This window comes from Staurois parvus, unplaced genomic scaffold (assembly GCF_062004578.1).
Source record: "Staurois parvus isolate SC_StPar_1 unplaced genomic scaffold, SC_StPar_1.0 ptg000525l, whole genome shotgun sequence".
NCBI classification, from domain to species: Eukaryota; Metazoa; Chordata; class Amphibia; order Anura; family Ranidae; genus Staurois; species Staurois parvus.
This window is the reverse complement of record NW_028318321.1, coordinates 8139249-8156746: the sequence shown is the minus strand read 5'-3', so window position 1 is coordinate 8156746 and position 17498 is coordinate 8139249. Positions and strand designations below refer to the sequence as shown.

Sequence of the window (17498 nt, the reverse complement as noted above, 5' to 3'; positions counted from 1 at the left end):
CAGATGCCCAAAATAGTGTAGTATGTCCAAAAAACGAATGTTTATTTATAAAAACAGCAGGGCAGTATGCATGTAGTACATCATATGAAAGACAAATACAGCAGTACTGACCCCAGTAATGATGGCCGCCGGGCCTCCTCGTGGCTCCGGCGGTGGAATGACGTCACGCTCTGCACAGTTCCTCCTTAGGCCTTTCGTGCTAAAGGCACATCATCAGAGGGGAGACTGTACAGGAGCGTGACCGACGCCAGTGTCAGAAATAGGGGAATCGGCACATGCGCAGTGAGCCGCGGCCATTTTCCCGGAGAAAGCAAGCACTGCGCATGCGCGAGCACGGCAGCGCCATTTTGCCGTGGATCCGCGATCTACCACATAGTAAGGAGGAGACAGAGAAGTCTCAATACACAGAACCCCAGTGCCGTATATCTACAGTATACCATTGTGGATACTACACTATCACCTTATTGACTTTTCATCTTTTTAAGCGCTGCACTCTATTGTTTTGAGATTGATTGTTTGTGTTTGAGGCATTATGGTTGCCTAAAGTGTTCCAGCTGCTGACATTTATGAGAGCGCTCACTATATATCTTTTATATTTATCTCATTTATACCATTACCAGTTTGTAGCTGCTCTAAGTTTGTTCTTATCTATCATCCATCTGCAATATGGGGGATATTTTTGACCTCAGATCCTCAAGGAGCGCCATCCCTGAGGATTTCTATACACTAGACAATGATGACAATGATGACTTAAAGGGACTCTTTGTACATTTAAAAAATTTAACCACTGCTGAAATTAAAACTTTATGGGATGTATCTTTCTTGGATAAGTATATAAAAGAACAAATGGTTCCCAGATCACTCCGGTGGGATATACGCCCAGATTCGGAGGATCCAAGTAGTCATCTTGAGTGGTACCAATTTTTCAATAATACTGGTATTGACCTTTTAAAGTTTCTCATTATACGTAAAAAGAAAAAATTAGCGTATTTGGATAAAGAAATTAATTTAGTGCGAGAGAAATTAATCCCCTTTAAAGATAATGAGAAATATAAATTTGAATCTGATAAATTAAAGGTTCATATGGAAGGGGTGGAAAAAGAACAAAAAATTAAAAAGAGGAAAAAATACAATAGAGATTACAAAGATTATTCTGATAAAATGGTTTTTGATTGGCAGAAACAGCTTGACCCTGTTAACCAATTGGTCCCTAACCATATACCCCCCATGATGGGACCAAACAAAAACCAAAGTAGACCAAACATGAGAGAATACGATTATCAATATTATGACCTACCTACCTCTAACAGGTATGAACCTTTGCAGAACATTCATGATGATAATATTGGATCACGAGATTTCCGCTGGTATCCAAATACCATTAACACTCCATCTAGAAATCATCACCCTTACCCTAACAATGAATGGGAAAGGCCGTATGGGAATAATTACCCCTCTGGTTCTCATAATCATGACCAGTACCAACCCCAACAGTTTAAAGGGCAACATAAGAAACACTACTCATCTCCTAGGAACAACAAAGGGGTTAAAAATTATAACAAAGGCACCTACCACCAACCCAAACAGGATAATTCCCGATCAAGACCAGGATCAAACAGGAGTCTGTGATGACCCACCATGAGGGAGATGCCTGGCTGCCTGGCTTCTGATGTACCCATTGCCTGTGATGCATGATCGCACATGCGCATAACCCATGCGTTTCCGGTGAGTGCGCATTTCTGTTATTCTGACAGAGTGGAGGCCGTGGGAATCCGTATATCTACAGTATACCATTGTGGATACTACACTATCACCTTATTGACTTTTCATCTTTTTAAGCGCTGCACTCTATTGTTTTGAGGTTTACTATGGTCACAGTTTTAAAAAATCGTAAAAAAAAATTAATAAAAAATAAAGCAAAAACATAAAAATACTATATACACTATAGACACCAGTCAGAGTCCCTGATCACCGCCACACAAGTTATATGATGACGCTGTACTATATGGTGACAGTATGCAGAAAAAAAACCGTGAAAATCTTTTTTTTATTTCTTTTTGAAAAAATGACAAAATAATTACATCTTCAAAACACTTGCCATGCCTCTTACTAAATACCGCAGACTGTCTACTTTCCGAAAAAGGGTAATTTGGGGGATAAATGTACTGTTATGACATTTTTGGGCCTCAAGAAATGAGATCAGTGCCGTCAGTACATCTGGATTGATCGATTTTCAAGTATATATCATAGTTTGTGGACTCTATAACTTTCTTACAGACTAAATAATATACTATATATATAATATTTGGTGATTTTCACCAAAGAAATGTAGCAGAATACATTTTGGCCTAAGTTTATGAAGAACAATTATTTATTTGCAAAATTTTATAACAGAATGAGAAAAACTTGTTTTTTTAATTCATGTTTTTTTAGTTTTTTATTTAGTTCATTTAGCAAACAATAAAAAACCCAGTGTTGATTAAATACTAAAAGAAAGTGATATTTGTGTGAAAAAAATATAAAAAATTTACTTTTGGTACAGTGTTACATGACCGCGCAATTGTCACTCAAACTGTGAGAGTGCCGAAAGCTGAAAATTGGCCTGGGCAGGAAGGGGGTAAAAGTACTCTGCACTGAAGTGTGTAAAGATGTTTTTTAGGCATGCTGTATGAATAGGAACACATTACAGACGTATAGTGGGTTTTTCTCAAATTTGACTGTAAAAGTGGAAATACGCCTTAAAGCTAACTGTACAGAACATCAACATGTTTTGCAGCTCATAAAGCACTGTTATTGTCTGTAGAGATCTGCAAAATTGTAAGTGGTGCATTCCCATGCTGAAAAGTGATCCTTTGTGACAACAGAGCATAGTAAAGGGCTTATCGCAATAAATACCTCAAAACCATTTCCTACAGATTATACATGAAAAACAACTAGGCATGTAGTAGTTGCTGTGGTCATGATGTAGAGCTGCCAGGACAGCTCTCTCCGGTAACAATAAAACATAGCAGTCGTAAACAGATGAGAAAACATGAGTTTTACAGGACACGGGAAAGACAAAAGTGTATCATATCTGTCTTATAGCCTTCCCTGGGGATGAACAAGTCATATGATTTCTCCTATACAGATGGCCATGCATAATTTATTCTTTGCATCAAACACACCTGCCCATATGTACCCCATCCAAACACACCATAAATCATAGAGTCATGTCTGGAATTTCATATCTTCTGTGTGCTATGACTTTTGTACACACATCTCAAACAAACTTTGTTACTAAGCTTGACATACACATCTGCAGGCTTCTGGCAATGCCAAGAGCAATTATTTATTCCTCACTTTCTTGCACCACCTACCATTTACATCACTGCCAGCTTATAACCCAATATCCCTACCATAGTCAAGTACATTAAGGCCAGTCTAGTCGGGGACCTGGTAGCCTATCAGTACGTTTTTGCTGCTTAGGAGGAAATAAGAAAATCCAGAGGAAACTCTATGTAAAGATAGAGAAAGCATGCAATGTTTATTCACACGGTTTATCAGTAGGGATTAATATAAGGACTTCAGTGCTTCAATATAAGCATGCTAACAACTTGCCAGCTGTTCTGCAAATGAGAATATGTACCATGCCTTAACACAGAGAAGCTAGATTTCATCTTCACAGGACTAAGCTAAGAAATGAAAGGTGATTGATGGTTGGTTGGTTTTATTAGACAGTTTATGGTCAAATTAATGCTTAAGGGAAGTACGAGTTGAGTTGACTGCACAATAAAAAAAAAACCTCTCCACTCTAACGGAGTCATTGTAGAGTGCTACGGTATGTCTACCAATGTACAATGGAACCCTAAAGCCGGACATAGATGGCTCAAATCTCAGCTGGTGCAACAGAGACCAGTCGAGATTCAAATCAACTGTGGGCACTCAAGACTTGGATACAACAGCATGTCCGATTTTTGCAAGCATGTGCCAGCAGCCATAGTGGCCATCAATAATCACTGTGTTCTCCTGGCAGGGAATGCTCTCTGTGCCCCCTTTTCCCCAATAGGAAAGTTGCAGATGGCTTTTGCATTGGGAAGGCGAAAGTATCTTTAGAACACATTTGTTGCAATCATTCCCAGCTAATATACTTTAACTATGGCAAGATGACAAAATTATTAAAAGATAACTTGTTTCCACACAATGCTCCTTTTGCAACCTTGCATCAAATTTTAGGAACAGCTATGAACCTTTAATATACATACTTCTGTGGCATACTTCACAAAACCCACAGTATTATTCTAGCTGTTGGCAACAGAGGCAATAATCTTCATTTTAGCTGTTTTTAGGTTGTTATACGCTGACTGCAACTTGACCTTAGAGTCTTTGTTGTGATCCTTGAGAAAGAAGTACTTCACATTACAAGCAGCTGAAGAGGTAAGGGTTTGCTTGCAAGCTCATTTGCTGCTTGTTAATAAAACGTAAACAGTTAATTGTCCATACTGAGCACAGGGGCACTTTAAAAAATAAATGCTCTTTCAAACCCATCCTGCTGAGCTCATCCAGCCAACATACTCTCCCAAGATGCATACTGGCCTCAAAATCATGCCCATGGCCTCCGCTGTTTGTTCATATCCTGGCAGCACCAGCATATCCTATAGGGCCCCATAAGCCAATTTACGAAAGGGGGGGGGCAATTTACAAAAGGTGAAGGTATAAATATTCATTCCCTTTCTAATTACAATTGAATGTCAATTTCAAGAAGATATATTACAGATGTGTTAGGCTTTCTGTTTATTTCTAATTGAGAGGTGCGGTGCATTTTTTTAATAAGTGTTTTATCTTAGATTTTTCTCATTTTCATTGAAGGGAATTGGCAGAGTATAAAACTATACCATAAAGAAACAGGTAAAATAAAAATGATACACACTGAATAGCTGCACTAGTGCTATAATGGAATGGTATTCTAAGTTCCTTATTTTTATGCATTTAAGTACAATCATAAGAAGGTTACAATCTGGTCTGACAGAAAATAGTGAAAAAGATGACTGAACGTTTAAGGCTGTTGTGAGAGATCTAGGTAGACAATGGATTCACTTCTTCATAGTCAATGGTGGCCTCTGTCATCATCTAGTTCTAAAGCAGCAAGGGTCCCTGCACATTTTTTAGCGAAACCACAAGATTTTTTTAAAATAAAGATAAGCTGTTTATGATTCACACTACCCAGCCACATCTTAAAGGGAGCTCATGCTGTGAAGAACTTTTTGGCATTGTTTTGTTTGTGTCTAGTTTACCTACTACATAACTTTATGGAGAGTATGAATATTATTTTTGATTTTAGGAGCAATGGTCACCAGTAGGCAAACTGCTCAAAGCGGTGGATCTGGAGGCATATCGGGGATTGACTGGAAAGTTTTTTGAAACTGGGTGAGCTTAGGAAAGTGTGTTCTATGACCCGCAGTGTCTTCTAGAGAGGTGTAGATCGATTGCCAAAATCTCTGGATAGACAGGACTTGCCAAAAAAGATGTTTTAAATCTGGTTTTGCCAGGTTACATTTAGGGCAGGCTGTAAGATATGGAATGGGTGATGTTTATTTTGGGGTAATGAGTAATAGTTTATGTGTATTTTACATGCATAAGTATTTATCCCAAAAGAGAGTGCTTTTGTTAAAACTGCATCAAAGATGCACCAAGCAGGATTTTTTTTTAATGTGGCATATCCGCAATGCGACAAAACGCATAGGTGTGAAATCACTCTCAAAACTGATACATATGCATACAGCTTGCAGCAAGAACATAATTCTGAGATCATTTACTGCAATTTGTAAACTAGAAAAAATATAAGGATAAGAAAAAAATAGTTCAGCAGCCATTAAATGCTGCACATTAAAACATAAGATAGTGTAGAACACACCTCCCCTTCTGTGTCTGTAAAACAGAGAAAGCCATTTATCAATACAGTAGGAAGCTACCTGCCATTTGTGAGTTATCTGCACACTCTGAGTGCTAATGGAACTGTCACCATTGTAGCCATTAATCCCAAGATGTCAAAGCAGAAAAGCTAGAGGAGGCCGATGGGAATGGTTATAAATCACACAGAGCATAGGGATGCACAGAATGCTTCTGACAGGGCTTGTGAATGAAATCCCTGCAACAAAAGCAGATTTTCTACCCAAATCTTCCTCTATCTGACAAGCCCTTTATAAAAAAATAAAATAAATAATAATAATTTTCTTCTTCAAAACTGAAAGGTCACTAAAATAAGTCATGGGCTTTGTGCTTATGCAAAATTATGTTGCAGCTTTGTAAATCACTTGTATATGCACAAAATCACTGTGATGTCTTCACGACACTCAAAAATACTGTAGATCTGACTAATGTACCACTAAATAAATACCAGCAGGATTATGCAGAAGTCACTATGATAACATTCATAAATGGATACATAACAGTTTGAAGACACTATCAGGAGATCTTCAAAGGACAAAACAGCGGCAGGCAGGTGGACTTAGAAGTCAGTGGACACACTGTGCTTTTCCAAAGGGTTGGGTTCAGGACCATTTAAAGCAAGAGGCACTTTTTGGGGTATGCAAACCAAATGTTGGGGGTATGGGACTTGGTCCATTAATAACTTAAAACGTGTTCTTAGATTAGAACCCAACTAATAATTTAATCATTAGATTATTAACTATGAAAACATCTCTATGAAACACAATTTTCTGCTTTACTGAACCCAAACTTAAAGTGGACAAATCAACTTTTTTGTCAGATGACATGCAAATAACAATGTCAGCAACAGTACCTCGATTCTGTGTTTTGATTGTACAATTGCAGTAAAAATCTAACTAGTTGTAGCTAGTTGTGTATTTTTGATTTTCCATTTTTACATAATACAAATAAATATGCAAATTAAAATTCTGAACTTTAATGCAAACCCTAATAAAGTAAATAGGAGGTGAAACTTTAAATTCAAATGTCTCTATTTTTAAGGCTAATAGTTTTTGTTTACATGGATTGTTAAACAATGGGAATAGGAAACAGAGTACTGCCCTGAAGAGACATGCAGAGATGCAAACATTTTTAAAAATCCCATTTGGCAGGAAGCATCTCTTTTAATAAGGTTTAAAATAAAACATTAAAAATGGATACTTAGGGACTTCCTTAAACCTGCCTGTGAAGTGACGCATGTGTAGGATGTAGTAAAGCAAAGGTGACATTTAGCAAGAATAAAAAATACCATTTGCCACTAAATGACATTTCCCAGCCAGCTTTGTACCGTTGTATTCAAAGCCATTTTCAAGGCTAATAGGCAAGGGGTTGTCAAAGGGCATAAGAAGTTGGGCACTGCCCTGGGGGACATGTACCAACAACTATTTTAACTCTTTTAAAAAGATTTAAAGGGTAATAATGAAAATATGCAATTCCTTTAAATAACATGCTTGAGGGATGCCTTAAATATGCACAAGATGTTGCACACATGTATTATGTACTAAAGCAAAAGTGATTTTTACAAAGAAGAAAATTTACTTTTTAAATTACTGCTAAATTTTCTGGCTGCGGATTTCCCTCAACATCTGTATCATACTTTTATCCTAGATGAAGGTCTGGTATGCATCGCAAGGAAGGAACCCATGAAAAGAAAAAACATACAAGACCGTTATTCCTGATGAGGGTCTGGTATTAAATATATTTACAGGGGAACCCTGTAACAGAACAGACCCAGACTGCGCTTGAGTACTTCCGTTAGAATGCCGCTTCCCCGTCTGAACACCGACAACAGACACCACAGCCGACCATACAAGACTAGACGACACCAGTCTTGAAGTAAACCAGGAGGTAGACAGGAGGTTTATTTGAATACAGATACAAGATATATACATTTAGGGGACAACCCCCCTCCCTACATAATGACACAGGGCGGGGCAATCTACATTTAGTAACAAGAGACCCACAGGTATTCAAACTTCACACCAGAAGACAGTCCCATCAGGAGGGAGGGCTGCTGGAGACACACCCCCACTAAGCTAATACACATAACATTAAACAATCCACAACCCCCACCTATCTCCTAAACATGTCTACACAGTCTGAGACAAAGCCCACACAATATTAGGACAGATCACCCTGTACCCCTAACAGGCACAGGGTGATTTACACATAAGAGAGATATGGAGAGCTGAGACAGGGGTCTTCCCACCTCTCCAAAGTGAACTGGGTTCCATGGGCCCCCCACCCAAAGTGACTCGCGTCACAAACTCCATGCTAAAAACAGGGAAAAAAGCATGGGTTCCCCCCCAAACTATATACCAGACCCTTATCTGAGCATCTAACCTGGTTCGCTAGGAAGGGGAGGAGTAAGCGTGCACCCCCACCTTCCAGAACCAAGGGAAAAATACCTTTTCCAGCAATGTAGATCCATGTCAATTACAATGAGTGACGCCTGCCAAAATAGAACACACTGTCTGCTGACACAGTACATTCCAGGACTCTTACCATATTTGGTCAATGATGCTACCTGGGATCCCCAACCCTTTGTTTACATGCAGCTACCAGGCTGGGAAATGTAATTTGCTGTCAGAGTCTGGCTGGAGATTATTATGTAGGTGGTTAGCATGTTTTGTTTCAAGTTAATTTTTGCAAAGAGATGGGCTTCAAATAGATTTCACATATCAGTCTGTGTAAATGCAACAAAATTAACAAGATTTTGCCTTGTAAATGAAGATGGTATATTCAAAAGTTAAATTTTAAACACAAGGAACTACACTCTCTGAGGAAGACCTATTAGACAAAATGTGCCAGGGTAACATGAACATGTGGACCTCCAGCTTGTTTAATACCAAAGCAACTGGATGAGGAAGCCATAGTGACTGTTCAAACCAATAATGGCGATGCACATGGCGATGAAACCATTCTTTATACATGAACAGATTGTGTGCTTATCAGCAGCATCCACAGATGGATTAGTGTTCCTCCATGATTCCATCATCATTAAAACTTTGGCTTTGTTGCTTTATTTAAAAGGAACTGCTTGTTCTGTATATATACTTCTGAGCTTTGTGGCATTGATATGTGCAGTTTCTGAAGTTTACTCACAAGGCATTCTGGCTTTGGATGCTGGGCTGAAAACTACTGTATATAATACAACAGTACAAGCTCAATAGACTGTACATACAAGGTGTGTCAATATTGTTATTGAGCTGAACTGAAGTGCTCATGAGAATATACTAATTGCATTTGCAACAAAAATGATTCAGTACTATCTGTGATACTTTTTTGTTGGTTTTAAATTTGAATTCAACTTTTCGGGATGAGCTTTTGGAGTGTATGCTTTTTGTCAATCTGCTTGATTGTCCTGAAAATATAAATGGTAGGTACTGTATATGCAGCTATCTTCAGGTGACTTGTGTCCTTTACTACACAAAACAAATTTTACAGGTAAGTCAAAAATACTATTTTCCTAATGATACAATGCAGGATAAAAGATCTTTACTCTTAACCATGGGACATCCAAAAGCAGCCCAACTGAGGGATGGGCAAAACAGTAAACAAACAATAACAGGCTTACAAAACAACAGGCCAAGAAAGGGCTCACTAGAGCACAGAGAGCAGGGTTGAAGCAGCTGTTGCCTGAAACTGAAATCAGATGAGGCCCAAAAATCCAGATGTTTGTTAAAAAGAAGTTAAAGGCTAAGTCCACCTTTTGGAGCATGTGACATATTAGGGTGTAGCATGTAACATACTCCAGACCTGCCCCCCATAGCCCCCCCCACTGACTGTCACAATTTGTAAAAGGTGGGGCTCTGTGGGGTTATGCTCCCACAGGCACATCATTCATTCAAAGGAATAAGCCATGTCAGACAGCTTGTCCTTCAACATAAATGTGCTGGTCAGCATGCTCGTAGTCCATTCACACTCCCTCCTGCTATGTAACAGAAAGTCTAGCATTGCACCCATGATCCAGTGATCGTGGATGCAATGCTCTGCAGGCTCCTGTGAAAAACATACAAATAATAAATGTACATTTTTCCTGCAAAAATATATGCATTATTTTTTTCTAAAAAGGTGAACTTAGCCTTTAACAAACCTGTGAACTAAAAACTGATGCCTAATGCTGAAAATTCTGTCCACGCCAGGATGAGATGTACTTTTCTTTGAGCTATGCGACTTCTGGAACTTGATGGTTGATATAGGCCACTACTGTGGCATAGGTCAACGCGAGCTTGGTTGGGAGACCCTGCAGTCAAGATGTCCAGTGCTGAAGGGACAACTGAATTACCCTGAGTTCCAGGATGCTGATGGAAAGTGGGGTTTCCTCTGACAGCAAAGTACCCTGTACTGAGAGGATTTTAATGACTCCTTCCAAGCCCAACAGGCTGCCAACCCCACCATTGTGAGAACCTTTCAAGTCAAAGGGAGAAAGGATTTCCCCAACTTCTGCCCTGGATGTTTTATCCACCTTGCCAGGGAGAATCTGGCCTTGCTGGTCACCCCTTCAAGTGAGGCAAGTTTGCTTCTGATTTTATTGAATTTTAGGGCCCAGGCCTTCTGAGAAGTGAGCACTTGGTTTTGTCTTGGAGTCTAAGGCCAGAGATGGAACAGAAGGAGCTCTCCTTAGTCTCGGTAGCCGAAGGCTTACCTGCAGATGCCCTGCCTTATTTCACATAAATCTCATACACTTTTTTTCAAAAAGTGCATTTAGGTGCTTGGTGTTCAGCTGGTTTTTAAGGAGCTTGGTAAACTTTAAGAGTTGTTACTGCCAATTTGCTTTATTTTACAAGGTCAGGTTATCATTATAATCAAAGGGATACAGTGGGTCACCTACACAGAACAAGTAATGCAAGGTGGACATTATGTCTCAGCTCCCCAGCTTAATATGCACCAATTTATTGGTAACTGGCAATGGCAGCAAACACAAAAAAGGAATAGACTCCAACAGAATACTGGCGCACTAAGACAGTGGGGTTCCAAAGTAAAATGTTCCCATTGTTTCCCAGTAGCTGAGAACAAAACACGTGTTGCCATTTTCCGTTAAAAATAAAACCTCTTCCAGTAGATCAGATTTGCTAATATTCCACCAAACACTAATAAGGTCAAACCCTTCCAACAATGAATCTTGACTGTTTTTACATATATATTATTCAGAATGATAGGTCTCACATTTCTCTTTGAAGCTGTTATTCGTGACTCTTGCACATTTTCTAAACATAGATGTCTATTCATTAGTTAAGAAGCAACAAGGACCCATATAGGAAAAGAATTCCAAAATATTCAATGAATACCTATTCCACCCACTCACAATGGCCTCTAACCCCAGTCACTGACCACAAGGGTCGCCAGTCTGTCTGGAAACACACATATAATGAGGGCACGAAACTGATGTTGATGTTAGGCTGATGTTATGATGGTTGATGACGCTGCTAAGGAAACTCTGTAGTAGATAAAGGTCTATACTCCCTGAGCTGTGCTATATACTGCCCCTACATTTCCTAGGTGGCACAGTTAATTAGTGTGACATCAGTAGTGAGGCTGACATGTTAAAACTGAGTTTTAGGAAAGTGATGACAAGAAGGAAATTCCTTTATTAAATACACACTGGCACATATTATTCTGACATCTTAAATTACAATACAAATCACAAAGTGCATTTATAATATAGCTTTCTAGCACACTGCATGAATAATATATAAATATCAGATCCACAATATTGTCATGCTGATCAGTAAGATCTGACATGGGTTCCTGGAATCTGCTGCAACTAAATATTACATTGTTTTCATAGTGGAGACATTATTCACATCAACACAAGTTATAATAACATAGGCTTCAGATCCACATTAAGCATGTTCCCAAAACAACATAAACCAAAAGCAATCTTAGTTGTACATCCAAAATGCTAAAATGTAAATTATGGTGATTGGACCATCTCGTTTAGTGGATAAGTGAGGTGAAGCAAACATATTCATGCCTCACACGCCTATTTGCCTATTACAGGTTTTCAACTCCCACTCCTTATAATGTAGGTTCTAGTCCTAGCTAATTGTAAGGATTAGATCCAAAACGTATGCAAAATCCCTCATACCTAATCAGAACTGGAGGCAGTGCACCCAAAATGGTGGTATAGACACCATTTATCGTATTTCATGGCTGCTCATCTTTCTTCTAGTATCAAACTCTAGTGGAAATCACTGCATCATGTGACCACTGCAGACTTTAAAGTGGAACTATAGGCAAAACTTTTTTTCTTTTTTATGTGGACAAGGTAAGGGAGGGATATAACCCCTGTGAGTTTATTTTTTGCTAGCTGTGTCCCATTGGGGAGATATACCTTCACTTCCTGTCCCATAGCCAAAACAGGAATTAAGAAATCTCAGCAAATTACGGGAATTCCGTGGAGATCCCCAGGTCACCAGAACTAGTGTCTTCATTGGAAGGTTTCCCCTTTATTCTGGTGACAACTCATAATTTGGAGTTTCTTTTTTCACTTTTAATGATAATGGTAAACAGGGCAAATAGAGAGAGTGAATCTCCCTAATGGGGGCACACACAGCAATAAAAAATGATAGGGGTTCTAATCCATCTCCACTCTGTCCAAAACAAATAAAAAAAGTTCCCTTAGTTATACTTTAAGCTAAAGTGGTTCTAAAGCTAAACTGTTTTTTACCTTAATGTATTACCTGCATTAAGGCAAAAAAAGTTTTAGGACTGAATGTGCCCTCCTCCTGCTCTAAACACTTACCTGACTCCTGGATCAATTCAGCACTGTGCACGACTGCAGTCTTCTCTCCTCTCGCTCTTTACAAAGGGTCTGAAAGGCAGGAGCCACTGGATCCTGCTGCTGTCAGTTAAACCCAATGAGGAGGGAGTGTGAGGCAGTGCTGAGCTGTGCTGTGTATGTCAACAGATGCACACAGGCAGGCTTGGAGCGAGCCCACAGGTGCACTCCCATAGGAAGCAGCTTCCAATAGGGCCGCATTGAGAAGAGGAGGAGCCTAGAGCACTGGCGTGGGACCCCAGATAAGGAGGTTCAGGGCAGCTCTATGTATTGCCATTTGTAAACGTAACATGTTTGTTACTGAAAAAAAGAAAAATGAGACATCAATATTTCACTTTAAAGTACTTTAAATTATTTACTCAAGTTAAACATTGCAATAATAACTGTGTTCTCACTGAAAATACACTTTCATGTTTCTAGTGTTCTAAGGGGTCCACTTTATCAAGGCTTAATGATGCTGTATCTAGAGACTGAATTACAGGAATCCTTGAAACTACGTAAACCAGCACAAAGCTTGATCAAGTTGCTAGTTGAGAGTTTTTATTCTTGTCTGTATTTGTAACTTTAAAAAATACATTTAAGGGTTTATTAATGAATACAAAGATGCATTAATTTGTGTATTTTAGGCTCATGCACACTGCGCTTAAAAATGCCACTTTTTTTTTAGCTTTTTTTTTCCAACCTGTAAAAGCACATCTATGTTAGCCTATGTGTCCATGTACACACAGGCATATAAAGACATATTAGAAGAGCAGTGTTTACAGGATGAAAGAAAAAATCACCAGTACATTTAGGAGAGGAGAGTTTGGCCATTTATGCACGATTGCAAAGTAATGCATTATAATGGCCAGAATATATCAATATTAATAATGTCCAATAGAATGCATTAACGCCAAATGCATGAACATGCATAAACATGTGTGCAACATGTGGCTTTTTAGACTGCTTTTTTCTTTCCAGGAGCAAACACGTCCAGGAAAGAGAAAAAACATCCAGTGCTGCCTGGAGTTCAGTTTTAGTAAGATTAATTAACAAATATACACTAGATTACTGAGACACACCCAACAGTGGATGATTATAGCAATGGACTTACATTCACACTGGATGACATCAAGGTTGAATTGCTGGATGGCGCCCATGCTGATCTGTTTGAGTTCACTGTCCAGAAGCATCTGTGTTAGTGATGTGGAAAGGTGTTTGCAGGCTGACATACAAGCTGTTTGTGCAACTTTTCCCTGGAAAACAAAAAATAATGTGACATTAAATTTTTTGATGTTTTGAGTAAGGTGAATTATATCTATACCCATTTAAAGTAATGTAAATAAACAAAAATGTCCTAACATGGAAAAAATTATGTCAAAATGACATACAGGGGGAAGTGTAGTAAAACTGGAGCATTCAGAATCTAGTGCGGGTGTGCATGGTAGCCAATCAGCTTCTAACTTCAGCTTGTTCAATTCAGCTTTGCCAATAAAACCTGGAAGCCGATTGGTTTCTATGCAGAGCTGCACCAGATTTTGCACTCTCCAATTTCAGTAAATAACCCCCACAGTTTTGGTTATTGCCTAAAGGGCAAAGATTAATCCTCCTGCTACTTTTATGTATTTTATTTTTCGGATCCAAGGAAATATACGATTTAACAATATGGAACAATCACAAATTACATTAAACTATTGGAATATACTATGCACAGTGATGAATTGTCTTGCTAAATTTAACTTTTTAAATTATGAAGGCAGATAACAATAAGCCCACAAGAAATTGATCAATATAGAACTATATTGAGTCTGTCCTCCCAAAACTGTAGATGCTGGAGAATTTAACCATTTGACAATTTCCTAGATCTCCTGGGGAGTCTAAGATTTTTGCACTTGGGTCTTCACAAATGATATGCCCATTAAAGAGGGGTCTCCCTCTCCCTGCTGGATATATTTATGTAAAATGCAGCCGGAGATGCTGGAACATACAAAGATGGGCAGAAGCACCCAATACTCTCAGATGGACAAGAACAGAGTTGAGAACTAAGTTCTTTCCATCCAAGACACATAACAAGTCTGCGGCTGACTCAGGTAATCAAGCCTCACTGATGAGGAAACTACCACTTTTGGGTGGACTGAAAAAGAAATTTAACCACGAACTACCAGTGAGCCCAGGCAGTTGTGGTACCTGTCCCATCTCATGCACACTATAGAAAGAAAAAGATTCATAGCATACAGACTATGTTTATTGTAATGTAAAGTAAAAAACATAGAGGGTAGCGAGGAAAAATAAAAAAGCATGGGTGGGAATGAAAGTGATGTGGAAGGGAGAAAAGGAGCTCTTAGGAAGGAAAGTAGGAAGGCAGAACATTGGAAGGATAGAAGAAAATAAATAATTAAAGCAAGGAAGGGGGCAAGAAATCAAAGAAGTGGGATAAAAAAAATAGAAGGAAGGACCAAAGAAAAGAAGGTATGTTTATTCTATAATATTTATTGGAGAAAGAGACATATACATCAATGATTTATTATAGATTCTTGCCACCTTTTCTTGAAGAACACTTTGGGGGTTACTATATACTGGATGAGGATTACTCTCCAGTTGTGGATATTACATCATTCCTTATCCATTCCTCTTCACCTCTTCTACATAGGTGGGTTCATTCAGTATACATGTCTATGAGCTATGGGCGGAGACGTGGGCTCGGGAGTGTGCACTTAAAAATGTATGTCGGTGCACTTTGGCTCTGTGCATCTATTTGCATGTTTATACATCATGCACGTTTGTTATACTATCTTCTTCCTCTTGTCTCTTTCTCCAATAAATGTTATAGAATAAACATACCCCTTTTTTGACCTTATAAATATATATGGACTTGTTAACCCCCTTTTTTTTGGCCCTCAGGTGATCTCAGTGTCCGCCTTTGGAGGCTGCAATGAGATGTAGAGACCCCTCTTGTTCCCTCCCACCAGTTGTGGAGGCTGGTTGTCTGATGTGGCTATCAAGGAAAGATATTTTGGCTAGTAGATTTTAAATGGTGTATATTTTAGTCATATGTAAGTATTATGAAACTTCAAAACTATAAATACCAGAAATGCCATATACAAGACTGTTTGTTCTAATAACATATATTATTTCAGATTTCATTGTACTGTCTACAGAGTTACCCCTGAAGAAGGAGCCATAGTCTCCGAAACGCGTATTGATTGTAAACCTCTGTAAAATATGTAAAACTTTGTAACAATTTTTGTATGTACAATTATTTTATATGTATATACGGTAGTAGAAATACTCTGAAAGTTGTTTTTGATTAGATTAAAATAAAGATCATTATAATACTTTTAATAGAAGTCTGTTGCCTATAAAGTCCCATCGATATTGGGGGGGAATTCATCCACCTAGGTAAGTACAATTTGGGAAAAAAACCCCTCCAAACTTCTCTTTTAGGTTTCACTGAAATATTTTTATGAGACCATATCAAAGAAAATCTCCATTTTCAGTCAAGGTTGTTATAACCTTTACCAGAAGTCTTTTACCTATTGTAAATTCCATAGTTGTAACAACTCTTCTGGTTAAACAAACTCTACTAATCTACCATGAGATTCACAATTTTCCAGTTAAAATTACAAGTCTACTACTCACTGAAAGAACTTACTAAGGAATTCTGTGACAACAACAAACCAAAAATAGCAATGGTAATTATATTGTGACATGCTGCACTATTCCACAAGCAGGACCGTATCAATACCAGCAGCGAATGGAAGGAGAAAAGAAATCAATGGTCCACAGTTCATTTAATTGCAATGTAATATACTGTAGATACCTAATGGGTATGTCATTTTGATTTAATGGAACAACTAGTGCATTTTAGTTTAATGTACTGCTCCATTAAATAAAGTGTGTCTCCTATTTGCTCTTCAATGATAACGAAATAACTGTACAGGCAAACAAATTGGTTGTCGAGAAAAATTCCAAAGAACAATTTGTTTTTTTCTTCCCTAGATATGAAAAAGTTAAAGTCATTAAACAAGAATCAGAAACTTTTAGAGAGTTCTTTAGATGTTCTCAGTGGTGCTGTAATATACTGGCCACCTTAGAAGAGGAAGAGCAGAGGTTGAAGTTGGCTGTACATATAGAGATCTGATCACTGTGAAGAAATGGGATTCCTCCAAAATACAATCAATTCTGAATAAATGAACATTGCCTATTCTGTAAATGTCAAGCGACCCCTTCACTACTACCAATAGCTGGCTTTCTTACTTACCTTTGATTTTCATAGAGATGAACAGCTGAATTGAGAATTCCAACCGCCCTACTCTTTAATGGTTTGGATTTCCAAAATGATTATTTATTGACCATGCATTGACCAAATATTGTACAATCCACAGTACTCCAAACTATCTCTGTCGCGCTTCTTGAGAAATCTAGTTTTTTAAAATCTGGCAGCACAGGACAGCTAAAGTTGTAGTTGACCTGTAAGTAACACTTAGACTTCTTTCACATGGGCAGCCCTGATCAGATTTTCAGGTGGACCTGATTGGATGGTCCATGTATCCTTATGGACTGATGGGTGTCAACAGACTTATGTCCATTTACACCTGCCTACCTCAATCCGATGTGGTCAGCTAGAAAAATACCAAAGGGGATCTGTCCACCTCGGTGGATCGACTCAGAAGGCAGTCAGGTGTAAATGGATAGAAGAGCCTTGTTAGCATATAAGCACTGTACCACAACTGACTGTCTCCTTATGCTTCCTCTCCCAGTCTGAGGTCTG

General features: G+C 38.5%; 1 protein-coding gene across 4 annotated transcripts in view; it reads right to left on the bottom strand.

Annotated features, from left to right (window-relative positions):
* EXOC6 (exocyst complex component 6) overlaps positions 1–17498 on the bottom strand; it is a 314975-nt gene that overhangs the window by 78617 nt on the left and 218860 nt on the right. For all 4 annotated transcript variants that reach the window (XM_089690302.1, XM_089690303.1, XM_089690305.1 and 1 more), the window contains one exon: positions 13842–13983. In XM_089690302.1, coding sequence (XP_089546428.1) covers positions 13842–13983 — 142 coding nt within the window. The remainder of the gene's footprint in view (positions 1–13841; positions 13984–17498) is intronic.